This window comes from Phyllostomus discolor, chromosome 15, assembly GCF_004126475.2.
Source record: "Phyllostomus discolor isolate MPI-MPIP mPhyDis1 chromosome 15, mPhyDis1.pri.v3, whole genome shotgun sequence".
Lineage (NCBI taxonomy): Eukaryota > Metazoa > Chordata > Mammalia > Chiroptera > Phyllostomidae > Phyllostomus > Phyllostomus discolor.
Window position 1 is genome coordinate 4,357,108 of NC_040917.2, and position 24,956 is coordinate 4,382,063.

General features: G+C 44.1%; 1 protein-coding gene across 1 annotated transcript in view; it reads right to left on the reverse strand.

The window, feature by feature from the left end:
- RYR2 (ryanodine receptor 2) overlaps positions 1-24,956 on the reverse strand; it is a 533,272-nt gene that overhangs the window by 129,049 nt on the left and 379,267 nt on the right. The window contains 15 exon segments of the mRNA XM_036016051.1: positions 89-210; positions 2,461-2,525; positions 5,525-5,640; positions 6,546-6,669; positions 7,087-7,162; positions 8,972-9,049; positions 10,244-10,381; positions 11,367-11,456; positions 12,922-13,000; positions 15,120-15,283; positions 16,724-16,864; positions 19,007-19,097; positions 20,308-20,528; positions 21,709-21,878; positions 24,778-24,898. Of these exon segments, the coding sequence (XP_035871944.1) occupies positions 89-210; positions 2,461-2,525; positions 5,525-5,640; positions 6,546-6,669; positions 7,087-7,162; positions 8,972-9,049; positions 10,244-10,381; positions 11,367-11,456; positions 12,922-13,000; positions 15,120-15,283; positions 16,724-16,864; positions 19,007-19,097; positions 20,308-20,528; positions 21,709-21,878; positions 24,778-24,898 (1,796 nt within the window).

A 24,956-nucleotide genomic window follows, 5' to 3' on the forward strand; every position in this document is an offset into this window, starting at 1 on the left:
CCCTGTGCACGGCCCCCTTCAGGTCCCCAGTGCTCCCTCCCTGGTACAAACACACGCAGACAAGGGTCTTTGCTCCACAGCCATTTACCTCGTCACCATTTCTTTCTCCTTGTTTGAGGCATGTCCCCCGGAGCAGAGCGGTCTGCTCGCTGCAGACAAGAAGTACAAACGATGGTTTTTGAAATACTGATCAATTAAAGGAAGAACCACCTGCAAGGAAGGAAAAGAAGACAGGTGTACACAGTGGAATTTGGGGGCAGGCGTGAACACGGAGGCTTTGGAGCAGGCAGAGTCCTGTCCACATGCAGCAGGCTCCTGGTGCCCACGGCCAGCAGACTCCGTGCAGCGGGGGCCTCACCCCTTCTCAGTGGGCAGAGCACAGAGATGTGCAAAGGCTGTGACTTACTCAAAAGTCACACGGCCACTTGCCCAGCTCCACCGTACTCTCACTGGGCTGCCCTCAAAGCCTGCCTGCCATTTCCTGTTTGGGCTCTGCGGACTTTGGGACCTTCAGGGAACTCCTCCCCTCTTCCCTGCCCTCTCACTCCGCCATTCCCTCTGTTGGAATGCGCTTCCCGCCTGCCTGTGACAGCTCTGCTCCCTCCTGCTGGCCTCGCTCCAGGGCTGCCCCTCAGATGGGCCTTTGCTCACCCCTCCGTCAGACAGCCTCCACATTCTCTGCTCTGGTAACACCCTTTGCAATTTTACATGTTATCTGAGCGCTGAGGGGTTGGTTCTCCCCTAAGAGTCCATGTGGCACAAGAGAACAAGAGCCATCTCTGTGTGGATCTCCTGTTTCAGCCTTCTCCTGGCCGTAGGGACGGCCGCCACGAACCACCAGGGCCATGGGCTTTCTCGGATATATAGCAACCAGTAGGAGAGTACTCACTGAGTAAGTAAACAAAAAAAAGTAAGAATAACTGGTGTTGCCAGTGGTTTGACTCAAGTCTATCCAGCTGCATCCTTCCCACCGTGTAGACAGCATATTTATATGTTTCAGGGATGTGTAAGTTTGGGTGATCTTCCTAGAAAGTTGTGACACTGCATGAACTTCAGGACTGGCACATGAGGGGCATTCAATAAATGCATGAATGAATGAGTCACAGACTAATAGAAGTTAAGTCACATTAGGCATCTGCAAACAAAGTCACTAGGGTGCTACATACATCAGCAGTGCAATGCCAGAAGGTATTTTTAAATGTGATTAGAGGCCATGAGTTCAGCACTCCTGACAGCTGGGTACCAAGGGGACTGAATCCTAGCAGAAGTGATGACGAGCAAAGTGCAACTTGGAGTGAACATGAGCTGCTCCCCACAGACTTTGAGTGTGACACTGAGTGGAAGGAAAGACCAGAGAAGCCTCCCTTGCCATAAAGGGCACAGTTCTAGAAACATATAACATACGCCAAGTACAAGTGAATCAAAACAATAAGCCATTGTGCAAAGCATCTCTAATAACCACCAAACACAAGTACTTTGAAAGGTAACTGGCAGAAATCACAAGGTCTTTAGGTTAACTGCGACACATGACCCACAGGAAAGCGCCCAAGGCCCGCTGAGTCAGTGACAGGGACACCACTATCCGATGCCTGGCAGACCAGTCACGGTGTACACATTGAGTAAGTCGACACACACACATGGAAACGTTGTGACCAAGTCTGCAACCTTCCCAACTGGCTGAAAGAGAGTCGCCCACTCCCTGGGCAGGTCACAAGCTCTTGTTCAGCTGCGTTCACCAGGGGGAATGGTGCCAGTGGGATGCACTCTGCACCTGAACCACTGGCTGTCTCAGGGCCCCAGCTCGCCTGTCATACAGCAAGGGGACCGAGGTCCCACAGTAAAGATTCTTCTGCACAGGCTCCTATCATGTGTCAGTTCAACAATTAGCTACTGCTTTTCCTCCCCATGAAAGAGATGCTCATCTAAAAATTTTAAATCGTTAAAAACACGCAAATATTAAGAAGTAGCTATTTTTCTTCTCTTACACCACAGGTGGCAAACACAAGGCCTGTGGGCTGAATCCGGCCTCCACCTTATTTTATCCAGGCTGGCACACTGTTTTTACCCACTGGCAGTGCCAAGCTCTCGCTTAACTGTTAAGGAGTAGTTATATTTATACAGTCCTAAAATTACATTCAGTCCTTTGAAGGCAATGGCGAGGCTGATGTGGCCCCTGGTGAAAGTGAGTTTGACACACCTGTGTTACATGATAAAGTCAAGAAGAAGAGAACTCTGCATCAGCCTTCATACAGAGGCAAGTCATTTTTGAGCTGAGGCAGGGAGGGCAGAGCGACTTGCTGGGGTGCCCACAGGGTTCATGCAGCAGTGGGTGCCACGCAACCTCAGCTCGCAGGAGAAGCCACAGCTACAGACAAACGCATTCTGACCACAGGCAGAGAGCTAACGGTGTGTTTTGTAAGCAAACATTGAAGCAAAAACAAGAAGGACTGTATACTATACTTTAGCAAAGAACTTGATTTCTTGTTCGTAAGGGAAGTGCTGTCCTTTGCTTCTGCTGCCGCCATCTGCAGACAGGAAAGAATTTTCAGGATCATGTTGCACTTCAAACATTACCCAATGTTCACCCCAAACATGAAGTTTAGAGCACATGGCTTGATGTGCCATCCCACCGAACTGAGCATAAACAGCCAACCAAAAACACAAAGGCTCACTCGGCTGTGTAATAGATGAAAGAGATTTGAACAAATAGCCAAGTGCGAGTCACAGGGCTCCTGAGCAGAGCCCGGCTGCGTGGTGATGAACACACGCTCTCTCCTGGGTACAGCTCCAGGTCTCCCAGGCTCAAAGCGAGAACTGGAACATAGCTCAGGAAAAATGCCTGTCTCAGCGGGACAGCCTGGCAGCCGGGCTGAGAGCAGCGGGTGCAAGATGAGCACCTTCCTTAAGCAAAGCAAAACACCAGAGTTTCCCCTGGGACCCAAAAAACAACTGCGGGGCTCAGAGCAGATGGACCTCAGGGAGGCATCTGGCTTAGCAGGTGGCCTTTCCTCCCTCCTCCGTGCTCACAGAGGGGGCTTCATGCTCCCACGAGATGCAGTGATAAGCCATGAGAACTGTGAGGGTGTGCAGGACATACGGAGGAGCTGAACAATTCAGAATCAAGGTTTCAGTGAAATGTGTGAGCCAGCCTCCAGATTTTTAAGAATCAAGCTAACTTGCCTGAAAAAGTTCTGTTGCAAATAAGAAATCAAACAATCTGAGATATACATTAAATCTTAGACATACGCTCAGGAACGTTTTTTGAGAATTTAGGTAATATTTTGAAATATCCTAACAATGTCCTTCCAAAGAATAAATTTTTTAAATAGCTTTTAAGACTTGCTAATTTCATTTTTGTTGTCACTTCTGCACTAAATCTCTCTGAAGCATGCCACTAAAAATGGCTAGATCCATATAAGGGGTTTCTCATACAAAATCTGTCAAGACAAAATTTTGTACATAGTTAAATATGCTAACATTTCAATGAATTAAATAGGAAATATCTCTCCTTTCATTATACACTTGAGCAAAGATGTGCATGTGCCAATGTGAAAAGATCTGGAGAGAACATGACCCGCAATAAAACCCAAAAATTAGAAGGCAGCACATGCACACCCCCATTGCTGCCCGCAGCCTGTGTGGTGAGAATGGACGCACGGCAGATGCATGTGCGGGAAGGACGGCACAGGATGGGGGAGGGAGAGGTGCTGTGCTGTGGGAGCAGCTGACCCCAGCCCCACCACTCCTCTGACAGTTCTCTCTTGGACCCAACTTCCCCGGCGTGGCCTCCCGAAAGGTCCATGGACTGTCAACAGTGGGGAAAGTCTGTTTTGTCATCTCTGGGAATCTAGCCTCACCTTCTCCCCATGGAGGGAAAGAAGTATGCTGAGCGGTGAGCCTGCAAACAACGGACAATTCGCCAAAGGCTCACCCCCACCGCCTCCACTCCCTTACTGGACAAAGGGAAGACAGGCCCCCAGGGTGGCCACTGACATCAGATGCTTTTAAATGTGGAAGAGGCATTTTAATATTTAACTTTGTGCAGAGCAGCTTCAAAAATTCACCACGGCCTCATTTTTGTTCTTTGGTTCAATTTCACTAATTCAGACTAATTTGGCTACTAGTCAGAATAACTCATATAACATATTTCCAAAATACATCATTGTTTCAATTACAAAGAGATTACAAACCATAAATTAGGGTGCATAAACAGCTTTTTTGATCAATGGTTAATAAGACAGAAAAATACAACTTTTAGACTATAGATAGGTTGAAAGGGAGGTTCTTGAATAGAAATGATCAAAAAAAGGCAAAGAGATTAACAAGCATAAATTATCTTTATGCTTATAAATAGTCACAAAACTTTACAATAGTTATAAAAACAGTCCCAGGGATGGAAAGCCCAGCACAGAGAACAGGGTCAGTAATACTGTGTGTGGTGCCAGATGGGCACTAGACTCAGTGGGGGTCACTTCGTAAGTTCTGTAAACCTCTCACCTCTGTGCTCTACACCTGAAACTAATATAATATTGTACACTAACTGCATTAAAATTTCAAATATTTTTTAAAATAATTTTTAAAAAAGAGAATAATGACCAACAGGAAAATCTTTAACCACACTCAGGATGTGGGGGGCCAGAAACAAGAAAGCACCAGAGCTGGCATTTGTATGAACTGTAGTCTGACGCTGGGCCCCTCGGAATACCGGGCCCAGCACCCGTGGTGAGGAGGGGCAGGCTGACGACGGTGTGTTTGCTGCCCCGGGATCTAGGACTGTGAGTGCTGAGAAAACATGTTGAAAACAGGAATAATTAGCGTTAAGAAACACACCAGCCTTAGGAGTGAAAAAGAAAACTTAAAAACCACCAGCAGAAGAGTGCCCGCTTTCCAGAGGCGGCCTGCTGGGAGGGGCAAGGAACCAACCCTAGGGCTGGAATCCGACTATGCTGATGGCACAGGAAACAGCAGAAATGAGAGGCGGCAGCATCAAGAAAATGTCCTGAATGAGATATTTTCTGAGATTTAAAATAAGGATTTCTTTCGAACTCAGGTGGAACGAGGCCAGACGGGCAGAAATCCTGCACTTTATCCAAGAGGATGATAAACTGCTCTGCGCTGCAGGAACTCGACCCTGAGCAGGCGTCCCTGAGAGGCTAAAGGCAAGGCCTTTGTGTCGTCTAGAAATCTCGGGAATCCATTGAGTTTTCAGGTTATTTAAGGGCAGAGCACTTGATTCCATCAGAAAAGATGTAACTGTACCTTAAATTCTGATGTCCGTCCAGCGTATCTTTCAAAGTGAAAAATCAATGCCAATGAACTTTAAAGGGCAGAGCTATGCTGGGTTTTAAGTTCTCCAGCCATCCCTACAACACGTCTGCCTACTGAGCGTTAGACTGTGGTTGGTACCAGGCTGGCAGAAAGCACTGTGCCACCAGCTCACAGGACACAGGGGGCTATGCTGTCCTGCACCCCAACATGCAGGCGCCGGTGGCGGCCAGGCTGCTGGCGGGACTGTGGCACCCACCGAACTCCAGGATGTACTGATGGGCCTCGTCCACGTAGTGGATGAGCTGCTGAAGGAAACTGTAGGCGAACCGCTTCTCGATGGACGGCGTGTCCAAGTCCAGGTCCTTGAAGCCCCTGGAAGAGCGAATGAGCTGTGGAAAGGACCGTCTACAAGGGCTGTCAGAAGGTGTGTATGTGTACATGTATTCAACAAAATTTTATATTTATTACATATATAAGAATAGTACAGGAAACAGAGAAGCCAAAGGACTTATATGTACAACTCGTAGATGTGAACTAAGGGGGGGTGGGGGCAGATGCTGGAGGGTGGTGGTGTGTAGGACGGAGGGGGGAAAAAGGGGAGAAAAAAATTGGGAAAACTGTAATAGCATAATCAATGAAATATACTTAAAAATAAAAAAAATTAAAATGGGGAAAAATAAAGTTAGAAGATTATCTCAAATTCCGTACCTAAAGGCAAAAGTGAGATTTAACTTAGAAGGCACACAATGAATACTTTGACATAAAATGATGACTAATAATTCCATTACTCTGCAGTAAAACGCTGCCTTTCGAAAATCAGAGCGTTGTTACTGCCTGGATTTTGCCTGGACGGTGGACAGGGATTTAAGGTGGGCAGCACTTCGACCTGCCCTCAGGATCTATGGCGAACAGCTGAGGGCACTGGTGCTTCCAACACGTGTGTCCCCACACACTGAAGAGCAGCCCTACTAGGGTGTCCAGCCTGTGGCCCACAGGCTGCCTGTAGCTCAGGACAGCTGTGAATGCAGCCCAACCCAAAATCATAAATTTACTTAAAACACTATGAGATTTTGTGTGTGTGTGTGTGAATACCTGTCGCAATGTATTGAATGTATGGCCCAAGACAACTGACTCTTCTTCTCCCGGTGTGGTCCAGAGACACCAAAAGGTTGGATACCCCTTTAGATGGCGATCATTTCTGGCCTCACTGAATCTATGGGCTGTTTAATACTCAGTCTCACAGGAAGAATGAGGCACTACAGCAGGCGTGCTCTTACCTGGACACAGCGTACCCGCTAATCTGCAGGAACTTGAGGATGTCCTGAGCTTTCTCTCTGTCCTTGGCTTTCTCCTTGGCTGTCAGCGTGTCATAAGGCACCAGCAGGGGGTGGTTTCCCCCTCCTAAGAGAATGTCCAGACGAGAACACACAACAGCAACGGGAAATAATCTGAAATGCAATGCGGCGGCCTGTATAACAGGACCATGCCACAGAACTTCCGGGTCCGCACGTCACTCGGGCCCCTTCCCTCTCCAGGGCCCTTGATGACCCAAGAAGGACTGTGCACGTGCCCTTGAGGAGGCGGTCACACCCTGCACACAAGGGCATCTGTGAGAGCCAGAGCCCAGCGCACCCACAGACACAAAGGCCGGGAAGGGCTGGGCACGCCCATGCTGCTGAGCACGTGGACTGCGAACGGAAGCCAAGCCCCGCCCTGCTGGGCCCGGTACAGTTGGCAGGCCCGCTCTGGGGACACACTTCCTTCCCACCCCACACAGACAAGAGAAAAACAAGTCTTACGTATTTTTAGCAAATATACCTTTGGACTCCAGCTCCATTTTCTTTTTCTTTGCCCATATATTGTGGTAGTTTTCAGCCATCATTTCTGCCATAGCCTTAAATGAACAAATTATTTAGCAATTAAGTTATACTTTAGTAAGTACAAAAGCTAGCTCTGTTTCCCAATATGTCATATAAAAACATGCTTTATATTAATACACCGCAGTGAGTCAGTGTGAAGCACAACCTGGGTGTGATCAAACACAACTGTGCGCTGCGGCATCTGGCTGCAGAGAACACTGATCCCGTGAATGACTGGGAGGTAGCCCAGCCATGTGATGGGGATGGCCCTTGTCATCTGTGTTTAATGGCACACGCTTTACTAATTGGGTCATGAAACTTCAAATTAGCTATAGACTTCAACCAAAAAAGCCACATTTACCAGTTTAATTTCTAAAGCTTTCAAAGATCCTCTAAACCTTACAAAACACTGACAGTAGAGAATATCCATGACTTTCAACATTTTCATGTTGGCATCCATAAACTAATTACTAAAATTCTGTGGCATTCCAAAAAATACATTTTTGCCTATATGACAAAAAAATAGGAATAATTTTAATTCATTCACAAGAGACCACTATTTCTGTGCTGGCTGTTGTCATGTTCATATTGGACAATCTGAGGGAGAAGGGGTCCTGACTTCAGAGTCAGGTCCTGCATGTTCTGAACGCTCGCGTGGTACACCAGTTAACATCTGCTTGTCTGGAACACCGTCTGTCCCAAGCGAGGTGAGACCCTGCATGGGCCACATGAACCTTCCTGCGGACCTTTGGGTTTTGAAAAAGGAACTCCTACAATCCTTTTCACTTTTGATTTTCAAGTTTACTGTGTCATTTTAATACAGTCATTGGGAGCAATTTAACAATATGTAGATTTCATTCTCAGTAATACTTATTTCTCTTGATAGTACTAACAACTCCAATATAATTGTTTGATCATCATATGGGCCTGTTAACTTATGTTCCATGGCAACAAATTTATCTCCCACTCAAATCAGCCACTTCACAGCCATCCCTCAGTGACATAGGACAGATAAAACCATGGGCAGAGCATAAGGCAAATGGGCTAATTTTTTGAGGTGTCTCCGTACTGTTTTCCACAGTGGCTGCACCAGTCTGCATTCCCACCCACCGTGCACAAAGGTTCCTTTCCCCCACAGCCTCGCCAGCACTTGCTGTTGGTGGATTTATTGATGATAGTCACTCTGACAGGTGTGAGGTGGTATCTTACTGTGGTTTTAATTCACATTTCTCTGATGATTAGTGGCATTGACCATCTTTTCACATGTCTAGTCTATAATGTTGTAATAACTATGAATGGTGCCAGGTGGGTACTAGAAATACTGGGAGACCATTTTGTAAAGTATGTAATTGTCCAGCCACTATGTTGTATACCTGAAACTAATGCAAAATAATACTGGATGTAAATTATGATTTTAAAATAAAATGTAAGATAATAATTAAAAGTATGCTGGAACAAGCACAATGCCATCAGTTTCCGTGGACAAACAACTAAAAATTCACATTCTTTAAGGAACACGAAGGCTTTTCCCAAGCAGGGCATCTTTAGGGACTGATTTACCTCCTTCCTACCCCAGACATTTAATATGAAAATATTAAAAAGCTTTAATTTAATAGATGTTGTCCTCAAAGAAAATATGTTAGCTGGAAGAAACACCCTAGAAAAAGTCGTATCAGCTTTTCCAGCGTGAAAAAGTCGGGGTACATAATCTACAGGTTCCACGGGCCCAATATATGATGGCCACATGCAAACAGTTCCCACTGCAAAATACACACAGGAAGGTGCTGCAGTGTGCTTTTTACAACCGAACTCGCAGGATGCTTTCAAGAGCCACCAGCACTTACATGCAGGTCTCTGGACAGTGTGACGTTGCTCATGTCGATGGCCCGGGGGCTGTACCCATGGGCAGTGTCCACAGAAACCTAAACAGTTGATGGGGAAAGTGGAATCTTGTGAAATGCCTGTGGAGAGAGACTGGAGAGATACCCCAGAAATGCAAGGCAAACAAACCTCCAACACACGCTTCCTCAGATAAAACTGGCAAGAGTCTACAAACTGATTTCACAAACACCTAGCAAATTAAATTGTATTGGGGGCTCTGACGATTGTTTATGACTGCATAACAATTCCCAACATCTCAGGGGCTGCCTACCCCAAAAGCTAAGAATCAGGACTCAACAACTTGGGCAATGATTCTAAAATTGTAAAACATTTCCTTAATCAAAGAATCATCGTATTCTTGAGTTTCTTACAAGTTCTAATTGGCTGCAATGAACTTATTCTTCCTTACATTAACAAAATAATCAAATAAGTCAATTAAGTTGACTTAAAGTGATTAATCAAAGAAGTCAGCATTTACATGTCTTTATGCGCTAAATAAATGTTAAGATAAAATATAACCAACTTATTGCTTTTAAAAGTACAACATATAGTATTTTTTCTTGTGTCCACATCCATATCTACTTTAGGTATCTAACTTATCAACTATTTCTTAATAAACCAGAAACCAACTGACCTAGCTTAAAGTTTCTCCTGTGTTCTAGACTTAAATTTTCAGCCATTCATTACCACCTCTGTCTGGTGTCCATTCTATCTGTGCTAATTTTCTATTATCATGGTAAGAGGTCACGACAAATTTAGTGGATGTTAGACATTTGGCACAGGTCTCCGTGGACTAAAACCAAGGTGCCAGTGGGCTGTGTTCCTTTCCAGAGGTTTTATGGAACAAGGTTCTCCCTTGTCTTCCCCACCTTCGAAAGGTCACCCACACATCTTGACTCTGCTGCCTGACCACTCATTGCTCCCTGAGGGCCAACCTTCAGTTCTCCTGGAAAGGAGGAGAAAGCACTGAGACGTGGACACACTCTACCGCCTTCGTCTGGGAACCGGGAAGACCTTGCTCTCAGGTCCCTCCTCACAACCCGGCCTATGCATCACCCCGGACTTCCACCAAGACTTCACTTAAGAGCTTTTAAAAAAGAAACAAACATGGCTTTACCCCTGTAAACATGTTAATCTTCAGAATTTTCAAACTGTTCAAAAACCCCCAATAGTTAAACAAAAGATGGAAACGATCTCACAACAACGTAAACAGTGGCTTCCTCCCAGGGCCCCACCTGGCTGGTCTGCGAGATGCGCCGTGTCCGGCTGTAGAGCGCCATGCTGTCCCCCTCCCGCGTGCGCTCGATCCTCCAGCCCCATGCCAGCATCGTCTTTAAGGATTCTTTGATTGGCCAGCGATAAATTTCTTTTTCCTGGAGACAGAAAGGAAGAGAAAATAAGGGGTACAGAATACCAGGAATCCAGATGGAAATAAAAAATACAGGGTCTGGCAGAAAGTGAGGCCTGCTTGAGTGTGGCTAGCAGGGAAACAATATGGGTGTGATAATTTATAGTTTTAATTTGAACATTTCACCTAAAATGTCACATGGTGTGCTTGAGTGTGCTATTGTTGTGTTACAGAATTACATGCCTATGCTCTTGTAATGAAAGACTTTGTAAAATAAACATTTTGTTATTTGTACTGCATCCATATTCAATGCTTTGGTCTGAGATAAACTACCTTCACTTTTTTAAGAAACTGACATGGTTCATTCAAAAATAAAAAAGCAAAGTAAAAACTCTGAAAAGCAGAGTGTGAGCTGAGCCCCAGTTTGCCCGATGCTGGTAACACAGACCCCTGCTTATTACGGCCAGGAGGTTAGCAACCTTCCGGGGCCCAGCTCCTGTCACTGCAGATGGGAACCGGAAGGAGAAACCTGCTTGGGGAAAAGTGCGGATTCTGTGGCAGGTGAGTGAAGGCTCTTGAACCATTGGAATAAAGAGAGAGAAAACTTCCCTGCACAAGCACCATGCTCGAAAATCCTTTTACTTCATCTCACAAGAGACTGACTTCTCCCAAAGAAGTAAAATATATGAAAACTTATAATAATATTAAAATATTATTTCACTGTGCCTCATCAATAACTCTTAAAAATAATATTTTCTACACTCCTTAAAAGTACAGGAGAGAAATAAAAATTGAAAAAGAATAGGAAAATATTAAGTAGAGAAAAAAATAACCAATTAAATACTGACAGAAAATGGGAATAGAGACAAAAAGAAAAAAGATAAAAAAAGGAACCTTTGAATAAAGGTTAAAAATAGCATACAAAAAGTAAAAAGATTTTAGTAAGAAATTACTAACAAAGAAAAACATTTTGAAAAAATGTATAACTACATAACCTTAAAAATCCTCACCTTTTCAGATAGTAGTTTATATGGTTTCATTAATGGTTGAACTTTGGATGAGTCTGAATATGTTTCCCCATAAATCCATCCATTGGCCAACTAAAACAAAACAAACATCAAAATTGTTTTATACGTATTAATTTCAGAGAGTATAGGTGTGCACGTTTAAGTGTGTGCTGATAAAATAAATCTGAAATGACTCAAGGTAAGGATTAAGGTTTGAACTTTATCCAGCATTAAGTGAACATAAAAATTTCCTAGCCAGCACCAGTCTGAGCAATCAAGTCACCTGAACAGGTCTTTTCACCGAGAGTAGAAGCACCCAGCCTTCCTTAAACAGACGACCGGGACTGAGCCAGGCAGAGGCAGCCCCAGGTCACAGGTGCCCCCACACCCCACCCTGCATCCTCTCCCCAACCTGTCCTGGGTGGGGCCCCACCTGTGGCACGTGTGTGAAAGAGAACCGGAGCGCCGTTTTGTTCGGAAGCATCCTGAATAACACTACTTGTTTTGCCTACTGCTCTATCCAGCACCCGACACGCTTCTTCCCCGTGATTTTGTCTCCACAATTTCGTGTCTGCCTGCGGAATCTGGGGGACTGTTGGGCACAGCCTGGCACTGCCTTCTGTCAACTCATCTCTATTTCCCCTCTACCAGCTCACTGCCTAGAAGACTGTTTAAAACAGACAATTAGCTTTTACCACCTTACCTAGTAAGTCAATTAAATTACTCAGGAAAGAGCCACAGGTTTATAAAACAGAAAGGGGACTGTCAGACAGCCGACTGGGTGGCCGGGTCCAGGGCAGGATCTGGATGCAGGGGGCGCCACTGTGTTGCTGGGTAACATCCCCCGGCAGCTTCACCACTGGATTTTCTCTTCTCCCCATCACTACACCCTCATTTTAGGCTGTGCACGCCCTCAGCTTGGCTGCTCTGACAACCATCTCCTCTCAAGTTTAACGAGGCTCAACTTAAACGTGGCTTCTCAGCACAGTGTTTCCCTCAGAAAACCTTGTAATGTCCCGGATCTCGCCTGCTTGGTCCCCTCATTCAGCCTGGCTTTGACAACACAAAGAAACATGTCACCTTGCCAAGTAATCTATTCTCAGGGACTGCATACTGACTTGGTAATAAGAAGCACAACAGGAGACTTAAAGGTATAAACGATCACTAAATTCCAATTAACAATTTTCAATATTTTGTCTAATACAAAATTACACATAAAGCTCAAGTTTCTTTAAAAGATTTCTGGACCCAGAGCCACTACTTTTTCCTGAAGCCCCTGATGATTATTACTTTGTATTCCCACAAATGATATGTTATATATGAGATTTAATAGAGTTTTTGAAATTTAAAACTGCTTTTATGACTACTCCTGTTCATACGTGTATCATGTGTGTACCCGAGGCAGCGCCATGGAAACACCGCATCAGCACGTTACGATGAGAGGCTTCTCCCTCATCAAAACCAAGCTCTCACTGCAACAGAGAGAACTGCCCGGTCAGAGCCACCGGGCAGTGGACGCCGGCCGCACTTGGGGCTGCCTCGGCGGCCCTGGCGTTACCTTGTCCATGGACCATCTGTCATGGGAGTGTTCGGCATACTTGTTGATGAAGTATTCCAGTTTCTCGGGAATTGTGATACTGTGAGAGAAACAGAGAGAAAAGGCTGGGTTCCCACAGGATTACAGAAACTCACATTAATAATTTACTCACAGCTTCCAATGGCTTAAATCCCATTCAATGCAAAGCTGTTAAAAAATGGTTTTAACAAGGCATTGCTTTTCCATACGACAGGAATAATATAAGAAAAGTCAAGCAGCTAAGGTGGTATCTGTTTATCATATATACTAGCTCATACTTTATGTCTTAACATGAGTTATATACAATTATGCATAAATAAAAATAATTAAAATGTATTCCAAGATAAGGACAATCAAGACATGATTAAATGGAACAAGTTTGAAGACATACTTCTCCCCCACATTCATTTTTGAAGTTATTTTTCTTTTTTGACTGGAGTCTCTTCTGCAACAATACCACATGGGAGAAAAATAGCTGAAATCTGACCTGTTGCATTATTTAAGTGTACTAAAATTTTAACTTAATTTCATACCACTAGTAATGTATTATTTTAATTATTAATGGTCAATGCATCTCATTCTAATTGTTACTAATATAGACTATAGGGAAAAGTAGCTCATGCTTCATGATTTTATAACATTTATTCCTGATTCCTTTTATGTTTAAGTAGATATTTAATCTCCTGAACACGTGCTCAGTGTATGCAATTGATGACCAAGTCTAATGGTAACTGTAAGACTTCCAAATATCAAATATCTATGAATGAAAAATTAATAAATAACATTTCATTCTTTAGCAAATATGACTTACTAATGCAATTAACCTTGAGACTAGAATTCTAACTGAATCTAGCATAATGAGATGGTTTACTGTTCTTCCCCAGCAATGTTATCAGTCAGTAATTGAACCACAGGACATACACTTAAGAAATAATATAGAAAAATCACAGAAACAAAGAACTTACTGAGACTACGCTTTAAACCTAATCGGTTAAGAAATCCCCAAAGGGGAAGTCTAGGTAAATTAATACACATGCCGAACACTTACTAATTAGATTTCATTAATCAAACTATGACATTGTTCTGATGTTATTTTAAAATCCTGGATTATGCTGTATGTTAGCAAACCACAAACTTACCAATGTAGGAATATGAACATGTGTTTTGGTTTGCTCATTTTGGAAGAAATACAAAGGATTAGTCACATAAGCCCAGCACTGGGGTAGAGTCCTTCCTCACAGGACTGTCCTCAAATACCAAACATGCAAATTTAAGGCATTGCCAAGTTCATCAAAATACCACTAAGTTTGAAGTGATCTGGGTGTGGGGGCTAAACCAGCTGGTGGGCTGCCCTGACGCCTGACCTTCAAACTCCACAGTCAGCTCCGATGCTGTGGAGAGGGACTATGGAGGGACAGCCCTGTGGTCACTCATCAGCGTTGCTGAGGTGAATGGGGCCTGAAGAGGCAGCTACCTTGCCAACAGGAAAGCATAGTCCTACTTAAAGACAGTAACAGCAGCAACAAAAGCGCTGAACTCCAAACACCTGAGGTACCCAAACATCTTATTTGTTAGACAATGCTGGCAACTGAGCACTCAGGAGACGTTGCATCATGTTAAGTGACGTTTTTATCACCAGTGAAGGTGTCACACTGCATTCTAACTGCACACTGACTTTCCCAGGGACATTCTCATCTGATATTCCCGCTGACCTCAGGCTGGGCTTTGCACGCTGAGTGCCAAGAACAACTCCAGGCCTTGCTGCAGAGACGGGACACAACACGACAACTCACAGGGACTATGCTGCACTCTACCCAGAGCACACAGGTCAGAGACACGACACAGAAGTCAGCTGAAATTTTAATGGACACTTTGGGCAAATTTTCAGCTAACAATAAAACCAGTGTGATGCATTTGATCCTCCTTATTCCAAACTTCCCATGTGGTGCTACAGAGAACCCCGATTCTACTAAGAGTGCCTGAGAAGGTCCACCTCATCTACTTCTGACAGTCGGGTAATCATCACGGTCACTGCTGTTTCATCAGGGAAGGGACCCCAGTAAAAGCACACCAGTTCAAAGGGGGCACAGATGAGAGGAAGATCACTTTAGCACTCAGTCAATTTCACACTTCACGCATCTTTTACAGTAAAAAGCTGCTACAACAGAAAGAGTCCGTACTTTGAGGTTTCAACAGGCTGTGGGTTAAAGTTGCCTTCAGCGTCCATGGAGGACTGCTTCTCCATCATGCTGACGTAATTGGACTCCATGTAGTCTGGAGGCAAAGCTCCGGCCACGGCACTCAGGCAAGGCAGGGCCAGTTTGAAAAGCTCCTGTTCGTATTTCTGGGGAGAAATGGAGGACCAACAAATAAAAGTTTGTCACCGTTTAGCCAAAGTTGCCAACATGATCTCTGTGATGGGTAAAATGTTGTAGGAAAAAATCTGAATTCCTTCTGCATGCCCCCACCCAGGTAACTGAACTCACTAGCAGATTTGTCCTCTTGAAAATGGAACATTCAGCCTGAAATCCCATAAGCATAAGAGAAGCTGATGGCTACACGGTGCAGGTGCAGCCTAAGAAGAAACAAATGTTTGCTTCTCTAAACATTTATTCTTCAATATTTGAGGTGATGTAGCCTCAAATATCCCAAGTGTGTAATGTCTGTACAACACAAACGTAATTTCCGACAACGAGGACTGTATTTCTTAGTAATGGGCTATTTACCACCACATTGCACCGTAAAGGCCTCGTAGAAAACACCTGCAGAAGAACCTCTCCAGGGTGAGAGGCTCTGACTGACCTGTGCTGCATTATGAAGCATGAGAAAACCCTGCACTAGGAAAGAAGTGCTATAGCAAATATGCACACTCAGAATTTCTGGGAAGAGGCATTTGTAAATTAATCACATCATAAATTTTGTATTTAGGGATATTTTTAAAATCAAACATAGTAATCATATAAAAGTTATCTCACTTTAACCACTCAATTTTAAATTAATGGCGTAAATTCTTCTAAAAATACCTTCTACATATCATGTTAAAAGGATTCTGTTCACCAAAGACAATTCAAGAAAAAGTATCGCGAAGTCACTGCTAAGGGAAGTCCCAGAGGAACTGTCCCCTGTCAGAAAGCGAGCTCCGGTCACAGGGCTCTGACCACCCAACGTCTGTCGGGAAGTCCACAGGCCTGTGACCGACAAGCTCAGCATAGCCGCAGGCAGCGCAGCACCTCACTTGTCGTGTTTGACCTGCCACCATGCAGTTGCTGGAAGTGCCCGGGCTCTCCGGTGCAAACACGGGCACTGGAGGGACCAGCCACAAGGACACAAGGAAAGCGGCTCTGGGTGGGTGGGCTTCCTTCTTCAGAGCAGCAAAGCGGGCAAGTCAGTGAACCCCTGGAATAGTACCTATGGGGGATTTTATATAGTATATTTCATATTTGATATGATTTCTTCAGGTTTTATGAAATTGGGGAGGTGATTAGGGGGAGTTTGAGAACAAATAAGTCCAAATAGATCAGAAATTATATCAACCCATGCCCATGTGCATAGTTGCCTAAAATGCTTAGCCACCTTAAAATCAGAGTGTTCTAATCTCAAGAAATGTGTTACCATAGCAATGATTAAAAGCCAATATGAACTGCATTCTCAACATTTGCTATAAATTCAGAAAAGAGAAAAAATTTTAAAAAATAAAATTATGGGGAGTCTTCCTAAGTCTTATCAAGAACCTACAGTTTTAATTATCTTATCATACAAATAAACCCACAAAATATTAAATTACCTTTTGAGACAGGGCATCAAAAATTCCCCAGAACAATTTTCTTGATAAATGAAGTTCTTCTTCTGAGGCAGCTCCGAAGTTCCCCCACCCTCCAGGCAGACAGTAATATTTCCAGCACCTTTCGTAATGATTTGTCAGCAGCTATGTGGGAAAACAATTGTAAAAGCAATGAGCTAAAGATGTCTTTGATACTTTTCCCACATGGTGTTCTGCTACCACGTAATAAGATCAACTGAACGAAACTGCTCGATCCACATGGATTCTTTGGGAGAAAGTTCTTACCATGTATTTCACGTCTCTTTGAAACTTAATACTGACCACAGTCTGGAGATTGAACACCCCATTTTACCAATAACTTACCTTGCACATTCTTCATGAGTCTGTTTGGTTTTCAGTGGTTCTCACTGACAGTCTTATGAGCGGTTTTCCCTTAACTCTGTTCACATGACAAGGGATTGATGCCAGGGTGACCCAGAGCACAAGTGTGCCCGGCACACAGGACCTAACATGTGCCTTCTAAAGGAGCCACACCCATGGACACTTGAGCATCCTCCCTGCCAACCCTAATTGCCACAATTTATGATACGGTATCTCTCAGTAACCCCCAAAACTGCCCACTTCAATAGTTTCTTTATCTAAGTATATTACTTTGGTGGTTATAGATGCAATTTGTAACCTCAGTGAGTGTCTATGTTTTCCTATATTTTATTTGTTTGGAACTGAACTGGAAAGTCAAAGATAAGTACAGAATCTTTCAATTATTTGGTAGCTCTTTGGATAATTTATTCTTGACATATAAAATAACATTCATGACTAGTTGCCAAGTTAATACAATGATGTTTATGAATCAACTACAAGTTTTTGGATTCTCCTCTCACTAACTAAGGAAGGAAATGAATTGATAAGGAAGGATTACTGTTATAAAAGCTAACTACATCACTTACAATAGAAATATTTCTTTTAGTTTGATTTCTCTCTCAGTTACAAAACACACAAATTTAGGACTCTCAAATGATAAAACATTGAGATCTGATTTGCTTAGACTAACTTGGAAATAGGTATAACATAAAAGACTTTTATCACATAAAGTAATACTGTATCTTTTTTTAATATTTTATTTATTTTTTAGAGAGAGAGGAAGGGAGGGAGAAAGGGAGAGAAACATCAATGTGTGGTTGCCTGTCACATGGTCCCCACGGGGGACCTGGCCTACAACCCAGGCATGAGCCCTGACTGGGAATCCAACTGGTGACCCTTTGGTTCGCAGCCCGAGCTCAATCCACTGAGCGACACCAGCCAGGGTGACACTGTATCTTTTTTTCAAGGATATCCCAGCTCATTTATATCAAGAAAATTTTGTAGGACAAGGGTTGTCCTGGATGAAAAAAAAAGATTAAAATGGGATTTCGGCAAGGATGTAAATAACTTTACATAATTTATTCATCTATCTAAATTTATTAAACCAAAATCAATTTTCACAGTGGTTATTTTTGCTAAATATTGAGGCATGCTTAGTGTAACAGCAGCTCTAAAAATGGGCACATCTGTGTCTCAATACTCTTTCACAGCATGTTGCTGGTATCCGTGAGGAAGAGGTGCTTACTAGACAGCTGTGCTGTGCCGTGCAGCCACCTGTAAAATGCCCAGACACGGCCATGACCTCCACACACGGACTACGCTATCAGTCTGAATCTGGCATCTGAATCCTGAGCCTGGAGGGGCTGTCAGAGGACAGGACAAAGCCCCAGGTCAATAGGACAGCGTGGGATGTGACCGTTCACAAGCAGAGTGACAGAGCAGAGCAGAGAGGATGTCCTTGACTTCTCCCCCGTGGCAACTGGAACTGCATGTACAGAAAGCATCTCTGAGCCTTGCTGGATGGCATCTGGAGACTGTCGTCGGACTGTCAACTCAGAAAACACCATCGTCAAAGCCTGCTCTTCATCCTCGAGGTTACTAGTCGTCGAGGCGGGGCTTGTCACCACGTTTCCCAGCCTGAGGGTTTCTTGGCTCCTGTTTTTCTTGTGGCCCATTTGTTCCCACTAATTTCCACTGTGACCAGCTTACAGAAAATCAATCTTGGGATTTGTATGGTCTGTTACTGCTTGTTTATTTCAGGTTGATATACACATATCTATACTCACATGCCCATTTCAACAACTGGAAGAAATTTTCCAACATCTAACATCAAACATGGTGTATCTAAGAGATGTACAGGTTGTAACAGGAAACAAAGTCAGAGGACCCAGGAATCAAATAACTGTGAACGTGTCCTGCTCTTACCTTAAGAGGCATCTTTGCATGTTCATTTAACAACGGGACATCAAACACTAATCTTCTGAGTAAGTGCTGCATCATGGAAGGTCTCAGTTGGCTGGTGGAACAAAACTGATTTTAATAAATGGAGTTAATGTATCTAAACTAAGTAGACAATTCATTAGACTAAATTAAATACACCAAGAACTGCACATACCCCTCTCTTCAGAGAATGTTAATTTCAGGGGTCCCCAACCCAAAGATTAAACAATGGCTGCACGGTTCTATCAGTGGTCCCACTAGCCCCTCATTTCCACCCCCAGATCTGAAGGTCTGTCCTTATTTGCTACAGGAGATGTGTCTCTTCCGCTCCCTCCCCTCTTAACGCACAGCCCGGAGCCCACAGTCTCCAGCAACTTGGCAAACACGCCTCCCCTCACTCCTGGGGATGGGGGGGGGTCTCCAGTGCCCAGACAGGACGCACAGCATGAAGGGGAAGATGACCAACACACAGTGCACACCCCGCATCTGACAACCCTGAAGGCTTCACCCCATTCAGTGTGTAGAAATGATTTGTGAGGTTATGTATTTTCATTCCATTTTACAGAATTTTAGGGTCGGAGAAGTGAGAGAACTTATCTCTTATCTCTCAGCTCTCTCAGTCCCATCCGGCTTCCACACCCCACACTCCGCTGCAGGGGGAATACCTTCCCTTCACTATGCAGTGCTGGGCAGCAAGCCTTCCCTCCCACAGCTCCTGCCCAATCAGAAAGGAGCCCCAGCTTTGCTAGGCACCCCGGAAGTGTCCCTTTCACTGTCAGAACTTTAGAGGAAGGAGATGTGTTTCTGGTTTCCACTGGAAGGCATTTATTTGAAGACTTCTACCTACAGCAAGTGGTTCGCCAAGCTGGCAGAAATAGCCGCCCTTCATCACTGCCATGTGGAAGGAACGCCTTCACATTATACTGTATCGTTATTCATATTTAACAGGACCTCTTACTCTTCTATCTTAGAAGAGGAGTTAAAACCTTCATGCAGCCGAAAGGGGAGAACCTATTCAATATCTGACACGGAAGTGGCCAGAGACCCCTCACAGCACCTCGCCCGCCAACTCCAGAATAGCTCAGTGGATCCAGCATGACGGCCAAGGCCTGGAGGAGCACTCCTGAACTTGACTCATGCCTCACTACACAGGACTTCCTAAAGGAAATTAATTCTTGCACAGAAATTGTTCCCAAAATTCCTAACAATTTGTCAAGGACTGCAGAGCAAATAAATTCCCTCTCTTAAACAGGAGGAGGCTTGGGGAATGGCAGGCACCCACTCACCCACAAATGGACAGCAAGCAAACTTCTATGGAGTCCCGCTGGGCCCTGGTCAGCGAGCAGCCCTTTGACAGCCTGTACACAGTGTGCAGCAGCGAGTCAATGAGGGAAGCATGGTGCTCGGTGCCGGCGAAGAGCGGCGCGCACCTCCGCAGCAGGGGCAGCACGGCTGTGCAGAGGTACCGGTTGAGGGCCAAGGCCATGTCCGTGGCACTCAAGGCCGCCTGGAAAGCAATCGGAGAATACTGATAGAAAGTCATCTGCCTTAGGGGAGCGACATGCTGATGTGTGATTTCACTATCTGGAAAGTGACAGAATATGAAACATGGAAGTGTATGCTTCAGTTGTAGCTTTAAGTGTGGTTCACATAGTCTTTACCACAGAAAGCAGTCAACTTTCAACTGCTCATCAATAAAAAAATAAATAAAGCGATATGTCATCAAAGGGCCCAAGAGCCAAGTGGTGCATATTCTATAATAGAACATCAAGAGTAGGAGGAATGAAAGATAAAGACACCGATGACATCAGAGGGGGTGAGCACTCCACCAGGGGAAGAAAGACTCCTGACACAGCTCACATTCCCACGTTCTTTCTGAGCTCCGCCCATTAGTGAGGTTGATGCTCCTGCTCACATCTGCCAGAACCAATGCTCAAGGGCTGACTATCTCACCAGGTTACTATCTGTGCTGTGTGCCCAGAATTTCAGGGGAACACACCCAAAGAAAAGAATTTAACATTCATTTTTTTGTGATTCTCATCTCATGATTCATAAAAGAGCTGTCAACTGAAAACCTATTTCCCTGGAAATCAAAGAGACTCATTCAGCTGAGATAAAAACAAGGCGGCACTAGGACCAGCGGACAACATGCAGAGCTGCAGCCTTGTCCCCAGCCTTTGAAACGGCAGAGCACGCCCACTGATGATGGCCAATTCTCGGTTTGGGTCACTGGACACCTGGGACAGATTTTAGCCCATCTGTATGTTGACAAATGAAAACACCAGGGTGATACTGCAATTACACCACACAACCGCGTCCATTAAACCGTCTTATTACTCTAATTGCATTCTTGGGAAAAATAACTGTTTAAGTCAACAAAGAGGCTGTTAGGAGCCGCTGGGACCTCCCAAATCGGGGCTATATGAATTTCTTCTTGTCTTCCATTGCACCTGGTCAGAGTTTTTATCTCATTCTTGAGCTGCTGTCTCCTCCACCAGTCAACGAATTCCTTGAGAAAATAGTCTATTTTATTTTCTGTTTGCCCACTGCTTGCCTAAAAATGTAATAGGTACTCAATAAACATTAGGTGGCAATAAATAAATGAATATATACATCTATGAAAAAAATATCAAAAAACAGAGAGAGAAGAGTCAAAAGTTGAGGAAGGCAGAAGCTCACATCATTACCGTATCTAAAGAAGCAGCAGCCCGGAGATCTGGCAGAAAGCCGACCTCTAGAAGGTGGAGGAGAAAATCTTGAACCTCAATTCCATAGACCCTGTCAAGGAACAAAACCATGGCTGCCTTGTGATCTGGGCAAAACCCCGCAGACATGTCAGGCTCCACCACATTCCCATCTACAAGAGAGAAGGCGACACGCTGCAGTCAGTGGCCCTGCCCTTCAGGAGACAGCTACAAACAGCTGCTTTCTAGCCTCCCCATGTTTTCAGGACAGCTATCTGTTCAGTGGTTTTCAGTTATTCTAGGGAACCAGCAAATGCTAGGAACTGGCTGAGGACATATAATGGTGCAGCTTAAAGCCAAGGTCATTTCAATGCTGTGTGCACGTCCATTTGTCAGCTAAGTGCACGTGTGATAAGGACACGTGCTAGAGACTGAGAAGGAAACAAAGGATATGCACACCCATTCGCACCCACATAGTGAAGCGAGGAGTCAAATCCATGGAAAGTTAAAATGTAAACTAAAGTGCTCACTCTTTTCAAGAACAGGAGCATCTTTCACACATTAATAAAACTCATTATCCACTATGTACTAATCATGGTACATTTACATATTTATAAGATAATTACAAAATGCTAAAACAACTCTTTGAAATCAGTTTGACTTTCAAATGAACTATGTTTAATGGCCATAATTAGAGTGAAATTAACAACATTTAAAACATGTTTGAACATGGCTGGTGTGGCCCAGTGGATTGAGCGCCAGCCTTCGAACCAGTTCAATTCCCAGTCAGGGCACATGCCTACGCTGCAGGCCAGGTCCCCAACAGGGGGTGTACAAGAGGCAACCACACATCAATCTCTCTCTCTCTCTCTCTTTTTCCCTCCCTTCCCCTCTCTCTAAAAATAAATAAATAAAGTCTTTAAAAAAGAACATGTTTGAGCATCATACTATTTTCTCTGACAACAACCAGTGTTGATGCCAATATAAGTTACTGAACCCCTTATTATAAGTTCACACATTCATGGGTTGGGGACCATTAATATGAGGAATTAGGGGATGACTGTGTCAATTTACACATTGAGGCAATGGTGTGTCTCCCATTTGGCCATGTGCTAACTATGGCGCTGCTGCTCACAGCACTGCGCAGGCCCTGTGGAGATGACCACAGAATCTTTAGTAAGGCGCAATCTTGAACAAAGAAGGGCCGGAGAGAGATAATACACGACCACAATCACTCTAAAACAATAAGCTTTTGGTTTTCATTCACAGTCAGTGAATGAGTTTTATAGTTACATCATGAAAATAAACAAATAACAATGTTTTAAAGAAAATTAGATTAAAAAAATAAAGCCTAAGATTGTACACCTACTAATTGGCAAACTTAAATCTAAACCAAGTAAAACTGGATTTAAAACCCAACCAAAACTGATTCAACCTAGTGTTAAATTAGTGCACTAAAGCTTTCTATTTATTGATTCAAGAGAGAGAGAACAACATTTTGTTGTTCATACATTCATTGGTTGACTCTTGTGTGTGCCCTGACTCAGGATCTAACCTGCAGCTTTGGTGCATCAGGACGATGCTCTAACCAACTGAGCTACCCAGCCAGCGCCTATAATTTTCAATTAAAAGCCTATATGAAATTCCAGTTCAAGTTTCCTAAAAATCTATACAAAATTTAAATTGATCAGATTTTATTACCAAAAATTAAATTGATACAAAAATTAGAATCGATAAAAAATTAAAAATAAAAATCAATACAAAATTTTAATTTTTCAGAATCCAGAATAACTGTATGTTATTTTAACATACAGTTGAGCCTAAGAAAACGGTGAGCCACTCACTGACACTGAGCTGAGCCTGTGTTCTAAACGCTCGCTCTTTCAAGGACCACGACAATGGCAGCCACCTGGGACCCAGAACTCACTGGTGTGCCGCAGATGCTGCAATCTGTTCACCACCTGCCCGAACCACGGCAGACAGCAAGGCCCACGGGTGGCCTCCTCTCAGACATCTGGGCTGTGAACTGGAGCGAGGAGGGCCGGGGCATGAACTTTATCCCTGGGCCCTGCAAGCTCCATCTGCCCGAAGTAACCACCTCGGGCTTTGTCCAGCCTGCCTGCACCCAAAGCTGTGGGAGCAAAGTCTCCTGTCTCCTTCTGAGATCCTGTGTTGGCCTCCAAGGTTTGTTTTTGTTTGTTTTTTTTTAATAATAATGTTTTACTTTTTAAAAAAGATTTTATTTATTCATTTTTAGAGAGGGAAGGGAGGGAGAAAGAGAGAGAGAGAGAAACATCAATGTGTGGTTGCTGGGGGTTATGGCCTGCAACCCAGGCATGTACCCTGACTGGGAATCGAACCTGCGATACTTTGGTTCGCAGCCCGCGCTCAATCCACTGAGCTACGCCAGCCAGGGCCCTCTAAGGTTTTTGAGTCTCTACCTCTTCCACTGTTATTCTGGGCCACACTTCTGCTCTAGAGCAAGTGTGACAAACGTGTAAGAAGGGCCCTTAGCTGACGTCGAGTGGGGGCACTGATCTGTGAACAGGAGGCTGACTTTACTAAACGTGTTTTTGAGTTACAGTTGGAAAACTAATCCCTAGCAGTTTCTACCCCAAAAATGGCATGTTGGGTCAAATAGAAAAAAAGTATTTTAAAAATTTTCTCCTCAGTCTTGAAAAGAGCACTTCTTTTGACATACTTCTAATTTCCAAATCTCTAAGCCCAAAGCTATGATCATCGTTTTGGGGGGAAAACAATTAAGAAAGTGACCATGAAAACTATCGGACAGAGTGCGTAAGGAATAATGGTCAAGAAGGACAGAGAACGCCGAGCCGGCAGAACAGCAGCAGGGAAGTCACGTAAGACAGCTGAGGGGCTTCTTTCCTGACTGGAAACACAGCTGTTTAAAAGCAGTGAGAATAGAAAACATTTTATAAAATAATGCACTTTAGAGCTCTATTCTCATTTTGAAGAAACTTAAGTAGTGTCCCCAGGCTGCAGGGAGGGAGATGCTGAGCACTGGCGAGGCCTGCAGTGATGCCCCACTGACCTACAGAGAGTGGGCCTCACCCTTAGCTATTGTGGGCATCGGAAAAGCAATGCTGATCACTCCCACCAAGTCTCCCAGCGGGATGAGGGATCTCAGGATGGATCTGATCCTGATGGCTTCCCCCTTGCCAGCATGAATCAACTGCAAGAAGAAAAACAAAGGAACATTAGAATGACTTCATGAAATCAATGTCAGAATT